This window comes from Populus nigra, chromosome 6, assembly GCF_951802175.1.
Source record: "Populus nigra chromosome 6, ddPopNigr1.1, whole genome shotgun sequence".
Taxonomy (NCBI): domain Eukaryota; kingdom Viridiplantae; phylum Streptophyta; class Magnoliopsida; order Malpighiales; family Salicaceae; genus Populus; species Populus nigra.
The window spans coordinates 372,167-397,645 of record NC_084857.1 but is presented as its reverse complement, the minus strand read 5'-3'; the positions used below and the strand labels follow the sequence as shown (position 1 = coordinate 397,645).

Genomic DNA, 25,479 nt, shown 5'->3' with positions numbered 1-25,479 from the left:
CCATGTTTAGGAGACCAAATACAAGCCAACACAGCAAAACTGTCCAGTCATCTCCAAAGAAAGCAAAATTTCAAACACAACAAATATTACGAGATGGATGGAACCATTTGGGTAACCGGGCAAACGAAATGGTGTCTTTTGACCATTTACAGAAAGCTAGATCATGAATCAATTAGATTGGATTAGTTACTAAATAAACACTGCCAACTAATTATAAAACACCCCCCTACAACTTCATTATAGGAAATAATGAAATTTTGAATGCTGGTTTCCAAAATAATGACACTAATCTAACGAAATTACCCATTATTAAATGCATCTTAGAATGAGTGATCATGTAAACTTTCATACCTGAACAAGATTTTGGAGAGTTGTATTAGCAGAAAGGGGAAAGAAGGGTAAAATCACAAGATTGATACTCACATGGGGAATCGAAAAGGACCAAACACATGGTACCCTAGTATGGCCATAACAAACATGTTCTGTTTTACTTCTTCATTATTAGCTTAAAGCTTCTTCCACATTCAGATCATGCTCCAGTAGTTTCATTTAGACAGATTGCTGTCAAACACAATACACATAAGACTCTGGGTTTCCATGCTGGATTCATAACCAACCATGCCACCACAAACACCAACATACAGGTACAAAAGGAAAAGGATATTTGCATTGCAGTGGGATATCTATAAAGATAATGGTGTTAAATAGAAAGAGAGATTCATGCACTAATACTACAAAAGCAGAAACAAAAACCTAATGTCATGTACTCATACAGTTTGAGTATCTAGCAGCTTCAGAATGAATCTTAAACATAAATACATCCACCTAAAACTGTAAACCAGAAATGGGAAAAAACTCAGCACTGACAAAAATCCCACCTTTTTCCATAACCAAATCTCCAAACTCTAAATCTTTTCCAAGTACTATCAAAACTCAAGAATAACCACTCACTCAAAAAACATTGAATTGCTAGTATGATTTGATTAAAACTCATAAACGTAAAAAACCCCATATTCTCATTTTCCCTCTACAAATCAAAATCCAACTCATCATATCAAAACTTGCCAAAAACTGTAACAAAATAATACTAGCAACAACAAAAACAATTAAAAAAAAATGTTATCTGTCATCATCATGATATCATCATAGGCATCTTAATCTAATTTAATCAGAACTAAAGGTGCTGTGACATTTTCTCATTTCCACCTAAAGTAAAAAATCCGAACCCACCATATCAAAACTTACAAAAAACCCCCAAAAAAAAGAAAAAAAAAGAAATTCACATTAATATCATAAACAACAACAACAATAACCCACAACAATTCAATTCAAAAACTACAACAACTACCCACTAAGGAATTGGCCTAGGTGGAGGAGGCAACATCAAACTGTGAGTACCATTACCACCACTACCCTCTCCAGCTCTTCTCACAATAAACGGATGCTGCAGCAACTGATTGGCAGTAAACCTCCTCGCCGGCTCCCTCTGCAAACAACAAGCAATAAAATCCCTAAACTCCCTGGACGCAGTAGCCGGTGCTTCCGGTGGCTGTGACATGCAAATTGCACACATTAAGCTTGCCCAGTCACCTTGTCTCCCTACCCCAAATGGAAATCTCCCCAAATAGAACTCCAAAATGCTAACCCCTAAACTCCATATATCCCCTGCATACCCATCATACATTCCTTTATTCAAATCAGTATTTATCCTTTCTGGGCTCATGTAAGCAATTGTGCCCACTGAGCTATTGCAAGGATCCATTGTCTGTGCTAATATTCTACTAACCCCAAAATCAGCTATCTTAACATTGTTTTTAGAGTTAATTAAGAGATTACTGGGCTTAATATCTCTGTGCACAATTTTCCTTTTATGCAAGTATGCGATGCCGTTTAATATCTGTCGTGCCACGTCGGATAGATATCCCTCGTGGTTTATGTGGGTCCCTTCTAACGAACCGCCGTCCATGAACTCTAGAAGGACCTGGATCTCACCGTTGTGATCGAACATGTCGTGGCATTTAACGACGTTAGGGTGGTTAACGTCGCGAAGGATCTCGATCTCACGGCAGATCGAGTTCCGTACGGAGTCTTCGTGGTTTCCGTAGATGACTTTCAGAGCGTAGAGGCGGCTCGTTGGACGGTGGACGACTTTGTAGACGGTGCCTCCGCTGCCGCTTCCGATTCGGTTGATTCGATCGAGTTCAGAGAAACTGAGTTGAGCACGAGCTGAGGAGGAGGATGAGGAGTTTGAGCCGCCGGAGTTGGGTGGAAGAGGGAGGGGTACGGCGAGCTGAGGGTCACGTTGAGGGAGAGGTAATTTTAGGTCAGGGCGGCGACGCGGTCTGCTGCTGTTGGTGTGACGATTGGTGGAGGGAAGGGGTTGTGGTGGTGGTGGTTGAACTGGTTTCATGACTCGGTGAGTTGAATGGAATCGGACGAGATGACGATTTTTGATAGAGAGAAGAGAAACGGGAAGGAAAAGGTGAATCCTTTGGTGTGTGAGAGGGAGAGAGGGAGAGAGGGGGAGGGATTTGTGAAGGAGGGAAGGAATCGGGATTTTAAAGGGAGGGTCGTGTCACGCGCTTTTAAGGAGAGTGGGAGGCAAGAGCCAATGAGAGTTAAGAGGGGTCCAGCGAGGAAGGATCGAAGTAAGGGCGGAAGTACCGTAAATGTGGGTGAGGGATAGGGTTTTATATACCGTTTGTACCTTGCAGCGCTTATTTTTTAAAATGGTTATTATTTAAAAAATTAAATTAAATTTATCAAAATTTATTTTTAATAATGATATGAAAAATATATATATATATATATACATATATAATATTTTTAAAAAAATTAATTTTTTTAAAATACAAAAACAAGCGGTCTCTTAATTAGGTATTGGTGAAGGCATTAGGTGTCTCATGGAAATTTTAACTCTTTTGGGAAGTTTTAACCCGAATATAAAAGAGTTTTTTTCAAAAAAACATTGATATTATTTATAATCATAATTATTAAACTTACACGGTAAACTTGTTACATTGAGTTTAATTTTAATTGGGTTTTAATTTAAACTAATTTTTATATTAATTAAATTAAATTTAAATAATTTTGTAAATTAATTTTTTATTTGATTGACCCATTAAACATATCACATCATCAACGCTAAAAATTATTTATAAAATGCACATTAAAACAATATTATTTTAAATAGTGTTAGTAGATTCAGGTTGATCTAGAAAATGAAATTTAAAATCTAGTTAAACTCAAGTAGTTTTTTCTTCATAACTATAATTATAATTATAAATAACTAAAGTAAACAGCAAGAATGAGTAGGGCTGAATTAATCAATCACGTAGCTTAATATTAAATTATATAGAGAGGTGTTGGGAGGTCAATTTTCTTGATACTTGTTCCCGTCAATGAAAAATGGATTAATTTTATATCACAAAACAATGGATTGGGATTGAGACGATGGTATGTGGATTCTTGATTAAAAACAAATTAGAAAAATTAATAACTGGTTATAACCCTTTATCGTTCTTGATTAAATAAATAAATAAGTATCTATTTTTTTCCCCTTGGAGTTGAAATTTCATCTCCATGGCAGAGTACTCCAAGGTACGAGTGTTGAACGAGTAAAACTTCCTTGTAGTCAAAACAGGGCACATATAATTTTATTCTGAGGAGATTTCATGGAAATTATCTGTTTAGAAAAAAATAAAAGAAGGAAGGAATTGAATTAACATTATTCAAACCTACCAATACCACCAGAAAATTCAACCCTAAAAATAGATTGAAAATTAAAATTGGTGTTCTAATTTTTTTTCTTTAAAATATAATGATTATAGTTATAAAATTAGATTAACCTGACAGGGTAATTAAAATTTTAGTTATCTTAATTTTTTTTTTAAAAAAATAATTTGGCTCGTGACCTGATCGATTTAGCAAAACCCAATCTAATCCCAATTAAAAACTTTATTTGATTTTTTATAAAAACAATGTTATTTAAATAACTAAAAAAATAAATTAATTCGCAAGATAAAACGTGGGTCATATTAATAACTATAAAAACAAAAACACGCAGAAAAATTAGAAAGAAAGACCAAACAAGATCATTGGTGTTTTTTTTTTTATTATTATTTTATCGTGTTTAGGTTACTCAGGTAAGCAAGGATTAATGATTCTGACCATGTCAAGTTAGACAAGCAGGTCAATACAGATGACTACACGTTCTCTAAAATTCGTCAAAATTAATGCATGGTTTCTATTCTCTCTCCTGTTATGTAAAACTCACGTTTACATGACTTCTAGCGTTACACGTGATGACATTCTGGGTTCTGCATGGGATGGTTCTTAAGCATGGAGTACCAATTCTATCCCTTTGGTCATGTAATAAACATTATTTTGATTTGATATATTTTTGAGTAAATAATATTTTGAAAAGTAACTACAATCATATTTTTAAACACGATTATTAGTTAAAAAATTAATCAAAAGGTTACTTTCTGTAATCCAGTTTAAGACTTGAATCTTGATAGCCATATTATCTCCTTAAATAACTATACAGATGAAAATATAGTTATTAAATTCGATTCGGTTTAGTATGTTTGATTTAGTTATCAAATTTAATTTGATTTGGCATATTCAATCTAGTGATCAGATGATTCAAAATCAGCTATAAGTGAATATTATTTTAAATATTTTAGACATTGACCTTGATAAATTTGAACGCCTGTAAATGTTAATAAATACCTCAGTTCATCTGATCAAATTCGAGTCATTTTTATCAATGTCATCTCTAAGAAATTGAAAAAAATAAAATAAAATGATATCACTCAGGGAGAAATGGTAACTCAAATTTACTCAGTAACCCAGTCATTGACATAACAACCCAACAATCCGGACAAAATGGGCCGGACTCTATGCTGGTCTGATTACTATGATAATTGCTGATTAGTTGTTAATTATCAGCAACATGCTTCTAATCAAAGGTTAAGTAACACTAACTACCCTTTACACGGCACTTCACTTCACTTGTATGATCTATGCATTCATCGTCTCGGATTTTTGAAACTGTTTGAGAATGAAGGTTATCTTTTTGCAGCCATAACTACTATATATATATATATATATATATATATATATATATATCCATGTACCTCTCAAGATCGCCCAACTTTTTTCTTTGAGACATGTTAGCCCCACAAGCCAAAGACACAAACCCTATCAATCACCTTTAAATCCGGGGTCCGTATAAGAAATGACAGAAGTAACCATGATTACATTTCGACCTTGTAAAAAGGGGAATCCTTCAACAAGTTCCACTGAATCTAGGTCCATCCCATGCCCATGCATGGTTGGCACTGGCAATGGTCGCCAAAAGATATTGCTCAGCCAACCAGGAACAGGTTGTGAATAGTTGCAAAAGATCCCAGTTCATAGCTCATCTGATAGCAGCAACCTACATATAGGCTTATAGCAAGTGTATTCATAGCAAAACACTAAAATTGAAAGCCATATCTGTTGCCTATAAAATTGAGTACCAACCAACATGATCCCTTAGAATACAGAAGTTTTTCTTGCCTTAGACAACCACCCATCACACAGCCACCTCAACACTAACTATAATGTAGGTTTTGTTAATGCGATGCAAATGTATTTTTGTAAGAATATGTTTTGTATCAATTTGATACTTTTTAATAAACACCGGTGAAATGCATTACTAAACACAAAAAAGCTCTAGTTAAACATTCCACTTGTTTTAGTGCCTGCTTTTGTGGTGTAACGCGTGTTCCCAAACAAACCTTGGCACCATAACTTAAATAAGAAATAACAAAACCAAACCAAACCAAACCTTGAACTTGACAACATCTTTATGTCTTTGGGTCCCACAGGCTTTCACATATCTGTGCCACTGGCTGCAATAATATCAACTCTTTAGAGTTCAGAAAGCAATTCACAGTTTCACACGCACATGCTGTCCACAAACACGCGCGCACACAGAGGTCATCTATTGAAAGTTTCAAGTTTCTTAAAACACTGCTTGGCACAATGCAATAGAGATGGTGGCAATTAAAGGACAGGTTCATGAAGAAATGCAGTTGAAAAAATGCATCAGTTTGACCTTCAACTGAAAAGAAAAGTCGATGATTATTTATGAAAAACTTAACCTGATTCAATAGAGTACAGGTATTACACTGCCATGTTGGATGGTCACCTATCGATTCCGGACCACTCATGGATGTCATGGGTGAAGTTTGGGCAGATATGCCTTCGGAACTCACGGAAGTACTTGAGCCTTCAGCACGTCCAACATTTCCTTCGATAGAAGTGACACTATCTGAAGACTTGGAACCACACCACAAGTCATCGTGTAATCTCCTTTCAGCAGCCATGGCGCAGCAGCTTCTATTGGGCTGAGCGCAGCCTTAATATTGTTGTCACCACCTACACGTTTAGGACCTGATGGCAAGAGAGTATCACGTCGTGCTCTGTTCTCTGCGGCAGCCAAAGCAGATGGGCGGGGTTGACGGGAGAACCCACCCAACCCTCTCCCGGGAAGACCAAATCCTTGCCCGGTTCCAGTTATTCCTTTAGCCATCAGTTCCTCACATTCCTACAGAAACACACAGATTGTATTACACCACAACAAAAATGTCTATTCTAATATACAGTTAGCAGCAACAAGGATGAACAAAGCAGCCGGCTGTTTGATTAAGGATTCCACTTTAACAAGATGCAAGAAGAAAAGCATGTGCTTAGTGGTGAATCATCATATGGCAGAGACTTGTAATAATTGGTAACATGATTTGGAATGCAAGTAAATGGGCATAAACAAACTCCATGCGAGGGTAGCAGAAATGGAATCTCTTTAGTCATTCACAAAACTGCAATATGTCATAGCACCAAACTTTAAAAGTGGCTTGATTAAATCAATTGAAATAAAAATAAGTAACAGGAAGAAAAAGGCTAGCAAATGATCCAAAGCATCCATGACATCCAGAAAATCCAAAATATAGGAACATCAAAATTTGATTTATCTTTGTTTTTCATCATCATCTGAATGGGAGGTTTGACAAGTTTAACCTTCAACAAACAAGGTGAAAATCATGAGTTGAATATAATACATGGCATCACCCGCGCAATCACCTTTCTTATCCCCAAATTGATAATGGATGTGCCTTTACATCTAAGAACGAATTATGCACTCATATTTTTTCTACAATGTTATTTCTGGAAGTTCCTTATCCATAAGAACACCAATATCTTAGATATAGATTCCAGCTATATTGAAGAGAGAGAGAGAAAAAAAATACAAGAACTAAAGATTTTGGTACTTTTCAGCTTTCCTTCTTCATAGGAGGCGCAAGTCCACAGACAGTTACTTCGCAAGGATGTGTTCATTGTTTCCCTTTTCTTTTTTTTCCTGTTTGAATAACCTTGCCAGTGGAATGGACATCCATGCTCAAGTAGAAGAGATCTTTCTTCTCCAATAATTTAGATACTTTAACCATTACAAATACAGGGCGCTTATACAAATCCCAATCTAAATTATTGTCCCATACCTAAAATTACATTCCACGTGATGAACAGCCATCTATTAGAGACGCATGAGTTTCTTGTCATGATCTAATTCAAGGAAAAAAAAACACTTCACTTGTGCTTTGATATGACCAATTACAGAATCGAAACCATTGCCAGTATAACAAGTTCCTAACGTTCTACTGTAATTTATCATTATCAGCGCCTATTCATCAGTATGCAATTCTAATTTCTAGCTATAAAATAGTGCACATCAGAAGATCAGAGCAAGGCTGAAGCTAAAATTCGTGATTTCTCAGGCTTTGTGTCACTGCGTTTCTAATTTGGCAAGTGTGGCTTTAATTCAACCGGTTAGTTGTTATTTAAGTATATGATCACACAACAATAACATAATACCTGTCATTTATTATACCATGCTTGAACATCCAATCCAAAAACTTATGCTAATGGATTGAGAGGTCACACACAATATAAAGCCATACCAAGATTCAAACGACAATCATGAGATCCCCAATGAACTTTGCATCATTGCAATACTCAAGTAATAATCAAGAAAACAATTAGAACCAGCACATGCACCCGAGCTTGATACACAGCAACAGTTGGATTGCCAAGTACCGTGTAATCATCACACTAATAAGGACGAATAATCAACAATTAGGAAAACAAATCAATTCTACAGTTCACGGTGCAAAAGGCCAGACCTTTGTTTTGAGTTTCTCAAATCACCATTTCTTTCCCTCGTGTTAGTAATGGGTGTTTCTAAGATAACAGGCCAGTGTTTATAACAAACTCACTCCCTTTTTTGCAACTTCAGTCCTAAAAGTTCTTTATACTTGAGGAAATCATTGTCTTGCATATGGATTACAACCACGTTTAAAAAGGCAAGTTTTTAGATATTTTGCACATTTCAACTTTCTTCCTGGACAGGAGATACGAGTTAAACATCTTGGAAGGCTGATTACTAACACAGATATGTTCATTGTTCTATTTACACACTCTAAGCCTCTAACTCAAAATTGAAAAACTTCAAAAGCATTTTAACCAGACCAATTATGCAATTGAAACTACATTTTGACGTGGAACAAAATATGGAATTACTAAGGACTTTGCAATCATTGCACTACTAAACAGCAATCAGCAATTAGCGAAAAATGTCAACATAATGTTGAGTGAGAATTCAAGACCAAGACAAGAAAATTAATTTCCTTTCTAATTTCATCAAGAATGTTGTAAAAATCAGAATTACGAGGGCCACTCGTTATTTGCCCTCCTCAATCTCAAATTGACCTCTGCACCTCCTCCTATATTCAACCCCATTAGAGCTGGGTTTACAGACCAAGTATTTAGACCAGAAAACATAAAAAGATTGAATTTTTACTAAACTGACCAGAATTCAGACAGGACTTTGACTTTCCATTTGCGTTTTTTCATGATGGGTTGTACTTGTTTTGCTACCTTCTCGAGAACTTTCTTTGCATCTTCTTCTTCAACCTTTTTCAGGGGTTTGATTTCCCATACTTTGTTGAGGTCATTAAGATCCATATCTCTGTGTGTGATTGTGCTTTGAAGTCTGGTTCAATAGAAAGGTAAGTGTTTTTGGTGCTAGTAGTGACGAGAGAGAGCCAATGAGAGTTGGGTTTTTGTAAAGGTTAAGTCTTGGGCTTCAAGTTAGCAACTTTCTGTCAATTATCAGCCACAGCCATGGGCGAGGGAAAGCAGTGGAAGGAGACGTCTTGATTATATGTGAAATACCTAAAACAGTCCTGGTCTTAGCCTAGTTCAAAATTCTACTTCGAGGCATAAGTTAGTAAAGCAATAAAAAGGAAAATTTTGATTATGAGTGAAGAGGACATTAGCAATTTAAATACCCAATATTAAGCATTTTGAAGTTTTAATTAATTTTTTTTGGCAAATACACCCCTGCTTCACTTTTATAATCTTGAGAAAATAAAAGAAAAACATTGATGTTGGTCTATATATTTTTAAAGTATTTTTTTTTATTTTTAAATTTTAGCATTATTCTTGATCACATGATTTGTTAATAGTTAAAAAAACTCGGTATAAATAACATTCAACTCGATCAACATATTAAAACTTAAATAATATTAAATTTAACTTAAAAGATATTTAAAGAATATCATTTCAGTTTGTTTATTTTATTTAAAATAATAAAATAACAAAATTTTAAATTGATTTATATCTATTCAAATTAAATCGTTTAACTTATGATGCCTTGAATCGATGATGAACTATTCTAAATCTTATAATTATACTTGTGATTAAGCGTAAGGAGTAAATAGTTCCTCAAAGAAACACAAGCTAAAATTAACTTACCAAAAATTCCAATCACTAATGATAGTTATATCCAATCAATTTTCTTAATCAAATTGAAACCCACATGATCAACATCATACAAGATTGCTTAAAATACACCTAACCGTACACAATCATAATACAAAAAACACCATAACCTTCTCCTCTTAACTGAATCACACTGCCTTTCTCCCTAGTTCTCATTCTCCCTCTCTTTCTCTCTCGTTCAAGAAAGGCCAAAAAAACCCTCTATCATCCAAGAAACACCACGAAAACAAAAAAATAGAGAAACCCTTTTGTTTTTTCTTGGTATACATTGTGTTCTTGGTGCCTTTTTTTGTTCACCTGTATCACATGCAAGACCAGTCCCTCAAACAGGTCAGTTCCTACGTTACTTGCTATAAATCTCCTTTGTTTCTTTATCAGTGGCTGAAACTAATAGAAATCTTGATTATTTTCTTGTTTGGTTTCTGGTAAAATGCAAGAAAACAAGATAACAAATGGTTGGAATTGTAGAAAGTTTGATTCCTTTCGCTTATTTTTCTCGGAAACCGAACAGAGGCCTTGCTTTCTTTGTTAAGCTGTAATGTAAGCAGTGAATCTTTTTTAGTATAAAGCTTCTTCTTCTGCTTATGTTTCTTGGAAAAGAAATTGTGGATTTTGTTGTGTTCATTGTTTGTTTCAATGTTTCTGTATTTCAATCCTCAATTCAAGAACATATGGTTGGCTGCTGATACAATGCTAGAAAATTGCTTGAAATTTTAGCATTAATTGCAATGATACATTGATTACATGTGTTTAATCTATCACATTATGCGTAATTAATGATCAGAATTTTCTATTTCTGTCATTGACTTGATTTATGTTCACATTATGCGTAATTAATGATCATTAGACCAATTAATGATCAGAATTTTAGAATTTTCTATTTCTGTCATTAGACCTTGAAATGGAGGTCTAATACTGCCTTTTGGTGCTTGTTGAATGTCTTCACAGATCCAAATTATTTCAAGTTTGTGTTAAATGCCACTGAATTTCCATCAGAGGACCACTATGATTAAATTGTTGTTGGAGAAGGCACCACTGGTTGCCCATTGGCAGCAACAGTGTCACAGTCGTATAGAGTTCTTTTACTTGAACGTGGTGGCGTTCCTTTAGGAAAATCCAATTTGATGAGACAAGATGGCTTCTTGTCAACACTAAATGATGTGAATACCTTCGATTCACCTGCCCAAGCCTTCACATAAGCGGATGGTGTCCCTAATGCAAGATTCTTGGTGGCAGCAGTGCCATAAATGCTGGATTTTATAGCCGAGCTGGCCAAGCCTTCTTTCGGGAATCAGGTGTGGATCGGGACCTCAATGTTGTGAATCAGTCCTATGAATGGGTTGAGAAGGCAATTGTGTTTAGGCCAGACCTTAGGAACTGGCAATCCGCCGTTAGAGATGGACTTTTGGAGGCTGGGATTGAACCATTTACCGGTTTCAATCTAGAGCATGTGATTGGCACAAAGATTGGCGGCTCAACCTTTGACAGTTCGGGGAGGAGACACAGCGCTGCTGATCTTCTTAACTATGCAAATGCAGTCAATATTCAAGTTGCTGTTTATGCAAGTGTGGAAAGAATCCTGCTGGCATCCACTTCTCAATATCCAAGGTCTCGGGTGTCAGCTATTGGAGTGGTTTATCGTGATAAGAGAGGATGATATCACCATGCGATGGTGCGTGATCAAAAAGGTGAAGTGATGCTATCTGCTGGTGCCAGTGGGAGTCCACAGCTACTTCTTTTAAGTGGCATTCGCCCAAGGTCTTACCTTTCATCTATGGGGATTCCAGTGGCTTACCATCTTCCATATGTGGGCCAATACCTCTATGATAATCCTCGCAACGGGATCTCAATTGTGACTCCAACGCCACTGGAGCATTCACTGATTCAGGTGGTTGGTATTTCTGAGGTGGGAGCTTATCTTGAAGCAGCTTCAACAGTTATCCCCTTTGCATCCCCTGCCCGAGGTGTTTTTATTAGGACACCTTCATCACCTTTATATCTCACAGTGGCCACCCTTATCGAGGAAATTGTTGGGCTGCTCTCAATTGGGTCACTAAGGCTGGTTTCCACAGATGTCAGAGTGAATCCAATTGTGCGCGTCAATTACTTCTCCAATCCTGCGGGTGTAGAAATGTGTGTGAATGGCACACGCAAGATTTGGGATGTGCTGAGGAGTAGATCTATGTAAGCTTCATGTTCTGGGAATATGGAGCTCGAAATTTCCAGTTTGTGGCGCCTGCAATGCCTAACCATTCTCATTTTATTCAGATTGCTGACTTTTGTCACCAGACTGTTAGCACCATATGGCATTACTATGGGGGATGTGTTGTGGGAAAGGTGGTTGATCGTGATTACCATCTAATTGGTGTTGGTGCACTTCGAGTTGTTGATGGCTCGACATTGACCGTGTCGCCAGGGACCAATCCCCAGGCCACTCTAATGAAGCTTGGGAGGTAATTGTTTGCTTTTATCACTGTCCTCAGTAGTTACCTTCGGGTGTTAGTGAAAGAAACTCTTTATTTTGGTTTATTCTGACATATATCTTGGGCTAAAGATAATCAGGGAGAGAGGATGACATTTTATTGATTCATTTTCCTGAGCTGAGAGAACTCTAGCATGCTGAGCAGCCAGTTTCTGTCTCTGTGATCTACCGGGTTTTCTTTTTAGCTATGAAATCCCTGTAGATACAATGGATATTATTACTAAACCAGCCATCGCACGGTGTGGAGGAGGTTTTTGTACTTTTTCATGTAAATCATAGTGTAATATATAGAATTATCTGTTTGTAGCTGGTCTAGTTCTTGACTGAACTCTTCAATAAAAGAAATGTTGATTGGCAACTGATCGAGCTGTGGAAATTAACATGAGCAATGAACTAGTCCCCTTGAAGATATAACCAAAGGTTTGGAAAACATTTCACCACAATCTCTTCAGACCGAGACAGCAAAAGCCTCCCAGACAACGATCTTTTACTGTGCAATATCCATGAAGGAGAATATTGCAAGTAGTGATGTTCTTACATTAAATTTGTTTTAAAATTATCTCACAAACAAAATTATTTTAATGTTTTCATCTTCGTTTCTTCAGACAAATATATTTATATTTTTCTATATACAGTTTTTCTATTCTGAAATACTAAATCAAAAACATGTTTTTAAGCTCAAATTGCAAATCGAATATTGGAGTACAAAAAACGTTTTGATATATAATTAAGAGTTAAATTCATAAAAAAACCTCAAACCGAAAATAAAGTAGAATGTAAGTAATTCACGAACAAGGTTAATAGAAAAGAATTAGGTTAATGGCTCTATGATTTAAAGATAGGGTTTAATATCCTTGTCATGAAGAATTTTGGTTCAGGATCTCCCACCCTCATCAAACTATAAACAAAGGCACAACAACCTTCATGATTATCGCTTCAAATTCTTGAGTAACATCTTCTCTTTTTCATTATTAAATTAGGTTCAAGACTTTGAAGATATAAAATAATCAAGACTAATTCTAATTCTGATGCGCTTTTTTTTCTCTCTCCTGCAAAGTAAAAGCCATGGATGAAATCATGAGGGAGGGAGGGAGGACCCCATGAGAGAGAGGTACAAAGGGCAAGTGATGGAACAAGAGTGGGTGAGGAGGAGGAGCATCCAGACCACATGCCTGAAGCTATGGCTTGAGTGATTCTGAATTAAGATGACCCGGGATCTAACAAGCCACGAATTGTTGACCCGAACTTATAATTTAAAATAGTGATTAAAAAAAACAGTGATATGGTATGTATCAATCAATCATATTCTTAATAAACATGAGAAATTAAATAAAATTATTTTTCTGGGATAGAGGGAATATATATATATATATATATATATATATATATATATATATATATATATATATATAATTAAATCCCTCATGCAGGTGGGACCGCTCTTATGCCTTGAAATTAAATTCCTTCGCTTGTCATTATGATCTTGGAATGGAAATCTATTACATTTCACTTGGTGAAGCAATTAACTATTGTGATAAATATTTAATAAAAAGGGGAGGGATGGATGGATGGATCTACCTCGAAGGTGGATGGATTATGGTGTGATTCTCTGTTTCTCTATCATTCATTCATAACAAGGTTAAAATAATAACACATTTTGAGGTTTATCCAGGTGTTAAAATCATGACATAGTTTAATTTAATTTTTAAAGTGTTTTTTAAAATATTTTTTTATCTTAAAAACCATATATTAAAATTAAAAAATTAAAAAAATATATTTTTAATTGAAAATACTTTTACAAAATCAATTTATTCCGGAAGTTTATTTAGGTGTTGAAATAGATTTTGTCCCATAAATTGCTATCTTGGGAGAAAAGATTTTAAGGAAAAGAAAATCATAATCATCTATATATTTACGTACCTTCTTAATTAATTAAGCTGAGAATTTAAGAGCTGCCGGCTTCCTATATCTTATTAATGATTCACACCTCCTCCTCTCCTCAACATCAAGGGTACAATTATGACTTGAAATCAATCCATTTAGAAGCTTTTCCCTTTAAATAAATTAAAATGTAATATTAATGGAAGAGGTGGATGGATTTTCACAGAGAAACAAAAGGGTCCCATGGCATGAACAAGCAGCCACACCTTCCAATTTAAGCCATCTAACTCAATAAAAAAAAATCCCCTAATTGGGATTCAAAATCTCTATTAAAAGAAGTGAAAAACTTCTCAGCAATAGCACACAATCCCTCTCAAACACAAAAATCCCCACCACCATTATGGCTTCTTCCACCACCAAACCAATCTTCACTCCTCCATCCACCACATTAACCTCCTCCTCCTCCTCTTCACAACCGCCAACAAGATCTTCTCTTCTTTCCTTCCTCCGTAACACCGCCTCCACACCGATCTCCCTAAAGCTCTCTCATTCCCATCCTTCTTTTCGTTCCTTGTCCATCAAGAAGGCAACAAAAACAATAGAATCAGCCGAAACATCACCAGTGTCCAAGGTTGGAGGGAAAGACACGATCAACTCTCAAGAAACAAAACCAACAATCCTGGTCTCCGAGAAACTTGGAGAAGCTGGTCTTGAACTCTTACGTAACTTCGGTGATGTAGACTGTTCTTATGATCTCTCACAAGAAGATCTGTGCAAGAAAATCGCATCATGTGATGCCCTGATTGTTAGAAGTGGTACTAAGGTCACTCGACAGGTTTTTGAGGCTGCAAAAGGGAAGTTGAAGGTTGTAGGAAGGGTTGGTGTTGGCATTGACAACGTAGATCTACAAGCTGCCACAGAATTTGGTTGCTTGGTGGTCAATGCACCTACTGCTAACACTGTTGCCGCTGCTGAACATGGGATCGCCTTGCTTGCTTCCATGGCTAGAAATGTTGCGCAGGCTGACGCCTCCATGAAAGCTGGTACGGTACATATCATTCTTTTTCCCAATTTTTGTTAATTATATTCACTATGTTATTTCAGAATTATAGCCTTAAATATCATAGAACAGTAATGCTGTCGATCGCCAAACAATTTTACTAGTCAAGTAATAAGAATACTAGCTATATAAGCGAGTGTTGCGTACTAAATATTTTAGAATTCCTTAAATAAATCTGAACAAACTAGTAAATTTGAAAATAATATAATATATATATATATATATATATATATATATAATCTAAATAAATCAGGAAATTCAAAAGTGAAAATTAAGGAGAAATAACAAAATTAGCCCGATGAATATTTTTCAAATTTAATTTGAAGATCTTTTCAACATGGATACTTATAACAAACTAACTCTCTTAAAGAACTGGAACAGCAAAAGCTTAGAAAAGATAATCTCATCACCTTAAATGTACAATCCATTTCTATTCTTTAACGTATAGCTATATCTCATAGTTCATAAGAATTAGCTACGACAAATATGTTGGGTCATTCAAGCAATGAAACACACACAAATTTACGTGGTTCGGCAACTTGCCTACTCCACGGAGCTACTGGTTTGTATTAATCAAGCTTAGAAACAATACAAACAACAAAACAAGGAGGAGGAGAAAATTCTTCTCAACTCAACTCAACTCTCCCTAGCTCTCTCTCTGTGTTTCTCTCTTGTTCTCAATCTGTTCTCTCTTCTATACGTCTCTCATATCAGCTCTCAATAGCACCCTCTATTTATAATCAAGACATTCTTCTTTAGTCAAATATGGTAGCCACCATTTTCAATGGTAGGCAACCTACCATGCCTAACTTTGCAGCCATGTTTGACAGCAGTCATGCTTGACATGACTGCCACCATCACCAGCTTGTGTCCACACTTAACAATCTCCCACTTGGACACAAATGGTGCTAGATCTGTCCTTTAATCTCTGAGACCAACTGAAGCTTTACACAGCTTCAGTTTATCAAGAGTAACTCCTTTGGTTAACATGTCAGCTGGATTCTTGCTTCCGCAGATCTTTTCTAGCATTAGTTGCTCCTCGTCTAGCAATTGTCGGATGAAGTGATATTTGATCTGAATATGCTTCGTCCTGGAGTGAAATGCTGGATTCTTGGCAAGGAAGATTGCACTCTGACTATCGCTGTACAAAGTACCCTTTTCATTCATCTTGCCCAATTCTTTCAAGAAACTCTGTAGCTATACTATCTCTTTTGCAGATTCTGAAACTGCAACATATTCAGCTTCGGTTGTTGAAAGAGCGACGATCTTTTGTAAAGTCGAACTCTAGGAAACAGCAGTCCCTCCTAGAGTATATACATATCCTGTAGTGCTCTTTCTGCTATCAACATCTCCTGCTAGATCAGCGTCTACAAAACCTTCAAGTTTCAAACCACCAGCTGTGAAAGTAAGACATGTCTCTGATGAACCTTTTAAGTATCTCATGATCCATTTCACCGCCTCCCAATGTTGCTTTCCAGGATTGCTCATATATCGGCTTACAACTCCCACTGCATGGGCAATGTCTGGTCTGGTACAGACCATAGCATACATCAAAGAGCCGATAGCTGAGGCGTATGGAATCTTATCCATGTATCCACTTTCTAGCTCAGTTTTTGGTGACTGGTCTTTGCTGAGCTTGAAATGATTCCCCAGAGGTGTACTTACTGGTTTAGCATTATCCATACTAAACCTGCTGAGAACCTTCTTGACATACTCTGTTTGTGAAAGCTTTAGTATGCCTTTGTCTTGATCTCTGATGATTCTCATGCCAAGTATTTGTTTAGCAGCTCCCAGATCCTTCATTTCAAACTGTTTTGACAATTGTTGTTTCAGCTTGTCAATCTCCTCAATGTTGGATCCTGCAATCAACATATCATCCACATATAATAGTAGAATGATGTAGGAGTTGTCAAAATGTTTGACATAGCAACAGTGATCAGCCTGGCATCTTGTGTATCCCGAACTACACATGAAGTTGTCAAACTTCTTGTACCACTGTCTTGGAGCTTGCTTCAAACCGTATAAGCTTTTCTTTAGCTTGCAGACTTGGTTCTCCTTTCCTGGTATTTCAAACCCCTCTGGTTGTTGCATGTAAATGTCTTCCTCCAATTCTCCATGAAGAAAAGCTGTTTTTACATCTAATTGTTCAAGATGTAAATTCTCTGTTGCTACTATCCCCAGAACAACTCTGATTGTTGTGAGCTTCACAACTGGAGAAAATATCTCAGAGTAGTCAATCCCTTTCTTTTGTTGAAACCCTTTTACAACAAGTCTTGCCTTGAACCGTTTGCTTCCATCATGCTCAGTCTTTACTCTGTAGACCCACTTGTTTTGCAAAGCCTTCTTTCCTTCAGGTAGTGTGGTCAGCTCCCAGGTCTTGTTCTTCAGCAACGAACTCATCTCATCCTTCATGGCTAACTCCCACTTGCTTGAGTTTCCATCTTGTAAGGATTCTTCATAACTTAGCGGCTCACCACCATCTGTCAATAAAATATAATTCAGTAGAAGTGTGAACCGTTGTGGGGGCTTTATAGTCCTTGAAGACCTGCGAACATAAACAATTGGTTCACTTGGCTCTGCATCGTCTTGTGTAGTGGTGGGTACGGATGTGCTTGAATCTTCTTGTAAAGACTCTTGAGTTGTGTTCTGCTCAGTAACATCGGGAAGGCCTTCTAACCTTATGAATTCAGATTTTTGTGGACTTGTATATGAATCAGTCATATCTGTTTCTGCACTTGATCTGTCTTTGTACAAAACTTTCTCATTGAAGATCACGTTCCTGCTTCTGATAATCTTTCTGTTCTGATCATCCCAGAACCGAAATCCAAATTCTTCATCTCCATAGCCAATGAAGAAACATTTCTTGGATTTGGCATCTAGCTTGTTACGAGCATCAGAATCTATATGCACATAGAAAACACACCCAAAGACCTTTAAATGAGAGAGTTGTACCTCTTTTCCTCTCCATACTTCCTCGGGCAATCTGAACTCCAAAGGAACTGATGGTCCACGGTTGATCAAGTAAACTGCAGTATGAACTGCGTCAGCCCAGAATGTTTGAGGTAGCCCTGAATGCAACCTCATGCTTCTAGCTCGTTCATTGATGGTCCGGTTCATTCTTTCAGCAATGCCATTCTGTTGTGGTGTGCCTGGAATGGTCTTTTCCATTCTGATACCATTAACAGCACAATACTCCTTGAAACCTCCATCAATGTATTCTCCTCCATTATCAGATCTTAAGCATTTCAACTTCAAACCTGATTCATTCTCAACCATAGCCTTCCACTTCTTGAATGTTTCGAACACATCAGATTTATGTTTCAGAAAGTAGACCCATACCTTTCTGCTGAAATCATCAATGAAAGTTACGTAATACCGAGAACCTCCAAGAGATGCCACTGGAGAAGGTCCCCATAAATCTGTGTGCACCAGTTCTAGCTTTCTTGGTCTTAAGGCCCTGCCAACCTTTAAGAAACTGAGCTTCTTCTGTTTTCCAAGAACACAGCTTTCACAAATGTCTAGATCGACATTTTTAAGCTCTGGCAGTTTTCCCTTCGACTGAAGTATCTTCATCCCCTTTTGACTCATATGGCCGAGTCTACAGTGCCATAGCTGCGCTTGATTTTCTACTTCAGTAGAGGCAATAATATCTTCACATCTTGTGGTCATATACAGGGTGCCGGTTTTCTTTCCACGAGCCAAAACCATTGCTCCCTTTGATACCTTCCACATACCTCCAGAAAAAAGGATTGAATGACCACTCTCATCAAGTTGTCCGACTGAGATCAACTTCTTCTTTAGTCCAGGAACATGCCTTACATTTTGCAAGTTCCATGTAGATCCATTCATTGTCTTAATCTGCACTTCTCCTATACCCACAATCTTCATTGGTTGTCCATCGGCCAGATAGACTACACCGTGATCTCCAGCAACATAGTTTTGCATCATCTCATGGTGTGGTGTACAGTGGAATGAAGCACCAGAATCAAGAATCCAATCATCAATTGGACTTTGTACAGCAAGAATCAAAGCGTCTTGCACCTCATCTGTGGTAGCGTTTGCAGAGTCAGCTTCAGGTTTTTTCGGTTTTGTGCAATTCCTCATGAAATGACCAGGTTTGCCACAATTCCAACATTCAACCTGCTTTCTGGGTCCGGACTTGCTTTTACTTCTGTATCTTGATTTGGATCTGCCTCTAGATAAGCCTCTATCCTGTCTCCTCCCTCGAGTGTTAATGTTGAGAGCTGATCCTGAACTTGAACTTTCACCTGAGTCTTTCCTTCGCACTTCTTCAGCTAAAATCAAGTCTCGGATGTCATCATATTTCAGTTTGGATTTTCCAGCTGAGTTGCTCACGGCTGTCCTCATACCTTCCCAACTGCTTGGAAATGAAGCTAGCAAAATGAGTGCATGAATCTCATCATCAAACTCAATCTCTACAGATGACAATTGATTTGTGATGGTATTAAAGTTGTTGAGATGTTGTGTGACGGAGGTGCCTTCTGTCATTTTCAGGTTGAACAACTTCTTCATCAAGTGCACTTTATTGTTTGCCGAGGGCTTCTCATACATCTCAGACAAAGCTTCCATTAGTCTTGCAGTGGATCTTTCTTTTGTAACATTGTGCGCAACTCTTCTTGATAAGGATAGCCGGATAATACCCAAAACTTGTCTATCAAGAAGCAACCAATCTTCTTCTGGCATATTTTCTGGTTTGCTCCCCAACAGAGGAAGATGAAGTTTCTTCCCATATAAATAGTCTTCAATTTACATTTTCCAATATCCAAAATCTGATCCATCAAATTTTTCAATTCCTGCAGCCTTTATTTCATCTGCCATTTTTACTGTATCTCCGATTTGAATTTGTCAAATCTGACCTTACAGATGTGTCCGGAACGGCAAAAAATATTGGAAACGACACTGAGATCACCCCAATCGGACTTCGGATGGCTCAGATCTTAACAGTCAAAGTTTTGGATCAACGGACGGTGCAGATGAAGCCGCGTGTCAGTCCAGAATAGCGTCTGCGAAGCACTGGATCAAAACCCACTTGTGATGACGTGTCAAGATGATGTGGCATCCACGTAGACCACCCGGGACCCACTTTGCTGACGTGGCAAATACACGCGCGATTCTTTGCTGGCGTGGCGGTGTCTGACGTGGCTGCTGACTGGGTGGATGACGTGGCGGTTGACTGCTGAGGTGTCAGGTGACGTGGCGGTTGACTGCACGGTTTGCTTGCGTGGCGGATGACGTGGCGGGTCAACCCGGTTCAGATGCAGGTATCCGGGTAGAGACGACGCGTGGAGAGCGTGCTGCGCGTGGGCGCGCGTAGGCAGTGGCTTCGTCGGCGCGTGACGGCACGTGCGGGCATGCAGGACGTCGGTTCTTCGCTGGGGTTTCACCAGTGAATTCGTCTCCTCTTGCTCCACACGATGGTATGTTCAAAAACACGTTTTGAGAACTTTGATTTTTGAGTTTGGATCAAACACCCTCTTTTTTAAGAACAAGCTCTGATACCAGTTGTTGGGTCATTCAAGCAATGAAACACACACAAATTTACGTGGTTCGGCAACTTGCCTACTCCACGGAGCTACTGGTTTGTATTAATCAAGCTTAGAAACAATACAAACAACAAAACAAGGAGGAGGAGAAAATTCTTCTCAACTCAACTCAACTCTCCCTAGCTCTCTCTCTGTGTTTCTCTCTTGTTCTCAATCTGTTCTCTCTTCTATACGTCTCTCATATCAGCTCTCAATAGCACCCTCTATTTATAATCAAGACATTCTTCTTTAGTCAAATATGGTAGCCACCATTTTCAATGGTAGGCAACCTACCATGCCTAACTTTGCAGCCATGTTTGACAGCAGTCATGCTTGACATGACTGCCACCATCACCAGCTTGTGTCCACACTTAACAAAATATACAAATGACTGATCAAATCACTTACATCATTTATTTTGTCTTTATATATATATATATATATATATATATATATATACACACACACACACACACGAGATGACATGCCCGCGCGCTGTCGCAGGCTTATAAAATAAATGTATTTGATAGTGTTATAATTGTGAACCAGCGCTAGATAAGTAATAGAAATTAAAGGCATGATGGAGCAAATATTTCATGACGAAAAAAAAATTGCGTTGGTGATCCAAAACTTAGAGACCGAACAAAATGATTTGTAGTAATTTACAGTGTTTTGTGAGGAAAGATACAGTGTTTTCGCCACATGATTTAGCTTTTCAGTTAATAAAAAGAAAAAAAATTACAAAGCTAAATTCTCTACCAATTTAATATTAAAAAAAACCAACAAAGATAATTTTGGAAGGAAAAAAACCCAAGAGAAAAAACATTGTAGCAATTGACAATGTTTTGTGAGGAAAACTATAACGCTTTTCCCAATAAAATAAAAGAAAAAAACATTTAGAGAAATATTGTAGCAATCCACAGTGTTTTGTGAGAAAAACTACAACTCTTTCCTCATATGATTTAGTTTTATTGTAATTATAATTCTTAACCAACTCAATATTAAAAAAAATCGACAAAGATAATTTTGAAAAAAATCATAAAAAAATCACATGGAAAAACATCACAACAATTCACAGTGTTTTAAAGAAAAAAATTACAAAGCAAAAATTTTAACCAGGTCAATATTTAAAAGGTAAAATGAACAAAAATAATTTTGAAAAAAAATAAATGAAAAAATAAGAAAGTTGAACAAAAAAATTTGAAAATTTTGAAAAAAAAGAAAGGGAAAAGTTTTTTTTTTAAAAAAAAGAGAAGAATCACTGTAGATTACTGTTGTAATCCACAGTGTTTTGTGTGTGGAAAAACAGTAAATTCCCCACACGGTTTAGTTATATGTATAATATATATATTATTTCAATATTTGCTCATGTGGGTGGTTGGGTCTTGAATTTATTATGCACATGTGATTTGTTGGTTTCCAAGAGGAAAAGGAAAAATATCACTGGTAGTCCAAGTACAATCATTTTTTATTTTTATTATTATTATTTCTATGATTTAGTGATTAAGGTAAATCGAAGTTAGGTTTTTTATATAAGATTATAATGAATTATTAATCTTGTGATTCACTGTCTGAGTACTGTGGAGATTCAAAATAAATCAAATTGAAGTTAATCTAATGATCACTTGATCAAAATATAATATAATTTTTTTAAAAAAATTAAAATAATATCATTTTAATTGAGAAAAAAGTAACATATCCAATTTTCATAGTAAATATTTCCGTTTTACACAGTTATGAATAAATGAATTCCTTGGTATTTTTTTACACACATCAACAATATAATTTCCTTTCTATAAAAGCCTTTTCTATATATATATATATATATATATATATATAGTAGGATATAAAAAAACAACTATGTTAAATGAAAATATTTATTATGGGAATTGAAGATGCTACAAGAAAATCTTAAAATGATAATGTTTTGGCGTTAACATACGATGACAATTAGGATGAGAATTATGATTAACATAAGAAGAAGTTGGCTAAAGAAATCAATGCAATTGTACGTACAGGGCAATGGCAGAGAAATAAGTATGTTGGTGTTTCTCTGGTTGGGAAGACATTGGCGGTGATGGGGTTTGGGAAAGTTGGGTCTGAAGTGGCAAGACGTGCAAAAGGTTTGGGAATGGAAGTTATTACCCATGACCCATATGCCCCAGCTGACAGGGCCCGTGCCACTGGGGTAGAGGTGGTGTCCTTTGATCAGGCCATCTCCACCGCTGATTTCATCTCTCTTCATATGCCACTTACTCCTGCAACCAAAAAGGTATTCAATGATTACTCTTTTGCGAAGGTGAAGAGGGGAGTCCGAATCATTAATGTTGCTAGAGGTGGGGTTATCGATGAAGATGCTTTAGTCAGGGCTCTTGATAGTGGAAAAGTTGCTCAGGTTTGTCCAATGGTGGCCAGTGATCCTTCCTTGTAAATTTGTCAATTTTGCTTTAAATTCTGGACATTGTTTGATGTGCTTATGTACACCATTAACTCCAACAGGCAGCACTGGATGTTTTCACCGAGGAACCTCCTCCAAAAGATAGCAAATTAGTGCAACATGAGAGAGTCACTGTCACACCTCATCTCGGAGCCAGCACAAAGGAAGCACAGGTATGATAGTGTACTAGCAGTACTCAATGATGATTCTTATATATCTTGCAATCTGTAGCAGACATTGAATCTTATGATCGCATGTCATATTTTTCAGGAAGGTGTAGCTATCGAAATAGCAGAAGCTGTCGTCGGAGCCTTGAAAGGGGAACTTGCTGCGACTGCTGTGAATGCTCCTATGGTTCCTGCCGAGGTTTTGTCAGAATTAGCTCCTTATGTTGTGCTAGTTGAGAGGCTCGGTAGGCTAGCGGTGCAACTAGTGGCTGGAGGTAGTGGAATCAAGTCAGCGAAGGTGGTTTATAAATCAGCTCGAGACCCAGATGACTTGGACACGAGACTTCTCCGAGCCATGATAACGAAAGGCATCATTGAACCAATATCAGACTCATTTATCAACCTTGTCAATGCAGACTTCACCGCCAAGAAAAAAGGCCTCCGCATTAGCGAGGAACGTGTGGTTGTTGACGCATCCCCTGAGCTCCCAATTTTCTCAATCCAGGTACAACTATCCAATGTGGATTCTAAATTTGGAAGTGCCGTTTCAGGAGGAGGAGACATAAGCATTGAGGGTAAAGTGAAAAACGGTATACCTCATTTGACACGGGTAGGATCATTCAGCGTTGATGTGAGCCTGGAAGGAAATCTCATCCTGTGTAGGCAGGTTGATCAGCCTGGCATGATTGGCCAGGTTGGAAACATACTTGGTGAGCAAAATGTAAATGTGAGCTTCATGAGCGTGGGGAGAACTGCTCGGAGGAGAAATGCCATTATGGCAATTGGAGTGGATGAAGAACCCAACCTGGAATCTCTGAAAAAAATCGGTGAAGTACCCGCCATCGAAGAGTTTGTGTTCCTCAAGCTATAGAGAAATCTAATAAAAGTGCAATGTCAGTAATCCAAAGTGGTATTGGTTTCCTAAAGCAGTCGTGAATTCGGAACAAAATAAAAACTGGTTGCCATAAAAGGGCAATCACCTCTGCCTCTCCATGTTGCGACCATCTATAGCAGTATGCAAGCATCTTAGCAGTGTTGTTATTTTTGCCCCTTAAGGGGAGAAGTATTTTTGAACTTTTTTTGACTGTTTCTGTTGTTGGTACTAGGAATTGCATATTTATTTTGTTTGTTTTCTACAAACTGTGCTAATTCTAGTCAATTCTGCTTGGGGAGCTGCTTCTTTCCTTTCCTTTTCCCGAAGTTTTCAGCGCAGGAAAACTAGGTTAATATTTCCTCTGTTTGCCCAACATGCAGCAGTAAAGATGAAAATCAAGCCTCACCAACAAGCTAGGAAATAAAAGTTCTTATAATTCTCTTAGCAATGCATTGCCTGATGCCTAGTTGTTGCGGTGAGTTCGAGCTACTAAATTACTAATCTTGATCCCGTAATAAATGCCTGTAACCGACCGGAAAACAATCATCTACGCATCCAACCACAGGTTGCGTAGGTGATAAAGCAACATCAATAAACGTACTCAATAGGATCTGTAAGTTCTTAATCATAAATGAAATAACTATACATCCAATGTGTTTTAGTCACAAGAGAAGCATACACACTGTCACAACTCCCAACAGGCTGCATAAGCATGATCAAGCACCACTCTGTATATAGATAAGATACATTTTAGAAAGAGAAAAAAAACTGTAGTGTGCTCTTTTTGCGTGTATACCCGTCTGCGTCTGCGTCTGCGTCTGAGAGAGCTGACATGCGAATTCATCATCAGGGTTATATTGTCCCCTTCAAGCAGGATCCTCCCTGAAGAATCAAGATACAATTTAATTCATATCATGGCATTATATATGAAGAGTGATGAAGTTAATGGAGTGCGCAATACACATGAAGGTGGTGAGAATGATTTTTTTGAATTAATTTTTAGCAATGTTTTTGTTTAATATTAAATTAGTACTAAAAAATTAATTTAAAACAAAATAAAATAATTTCTTAAAAAAATATTGCTAAAACACAAAAACAACCGATTTTTATTCACTAAACTAAAAATTCGCTAGGTTAATTTTTATAA

At 37.2% G+C, this 25,479-nt stretch overlaps 3 protein-coding genes and 1 pseudogene across 5 annotated transcripts; 2 read left to right on the top strand and 2 right to left on the bottom strand.

Annotated features, from left to right (window-relative positions):
- Positions 1-1,108: 1,108 nt before the first annotated feature.
- On the bottom strand, positions 1,109-2,520 carry LOC133696801 (mitogen-activated protein kinase kinase 5-like). The gene has a single exon (XM_062119081.1). The coding sequence runs from the start codon at positions 2,408-2,410 to the stop codon at positions 1,352-1,354; it is 1,059 nt and encodes a 352-aa protein (XP_061975065.1). The 5' UTR covers positions 2,411-2,520; the 3' UTR covers positions 1,109-1,351.
- Positions 2,521-5,616: 3,096 nt separating this feature from the next.
- On the bottom strand, positions 5,617-9,254 carry LOC133697022 (uncharacterized). Of its 3 annotated transcripts, none has more exons than XR_009842798.1 (3): positions 8,915-9,254; positions 6,153-6,598; positions 5,617-5,900 (listed from the first exon to the last, which is right to left on the bottom strand). XR_009842798.1 is itself a non-coding variant. In XM_062119339.1 (2 exons), exons 1-2 carry the CDS (start codon positions 9,067-9,069, stop codon positions 6,263-6,265), a joined length of 423 nt encoding a protein of 140 aa, XP_061975323.1. In that variant the 5' UTR covers positions 9,070-9,254; the 3' UTR covers positions 5,617-6,262. The 3 variants fall into 3 exon arrangements, 1 of the variants encoding a protein (XP_061975323.1); XR_009842797.1 differs by having other exon boundaries at positions 8,983-9,254; XM_062119339.1 differs by having other exon boundaries at positions 5,617-6,598; positions 8,983-9,254.
- Positions 9,255-10,194: 940 nt separating this feature from the next.
- Positions 10,195-12,728, top strand: LOC133696398 ((R)-mandelonitrile lyase-like; annotated as a pseudogene).
- Positions 12,729-14,554: 1,826 nt separating this feature from the next.
- On the top strand, positions 14,555-24,643 carry LOC133696191 (D-3-phosphoglycerate dehydrogenase 2, chloroplastic-like). The gene is made up of 4 exons (XM_062118298.1): positions 14,555-15,294; positions 22,873-23,249; positions 23,354-23,464; positions 23,562-24,643. The coding sequence occupies exons 1-4, from the start codon at positions 14,652-14,654 to the stop codon at positions 24,327-24,329; spliced, it is 1,899 nt and encodes a 632-aa protein (XP_061974282.1). The 5' UTR covers positions 14,555-14,651; the 3' UTR covers positions 24,330-24,643.
- The last annotated feature ends 836 nt before the right edge of the window (positions 24,644-25,479 follow it).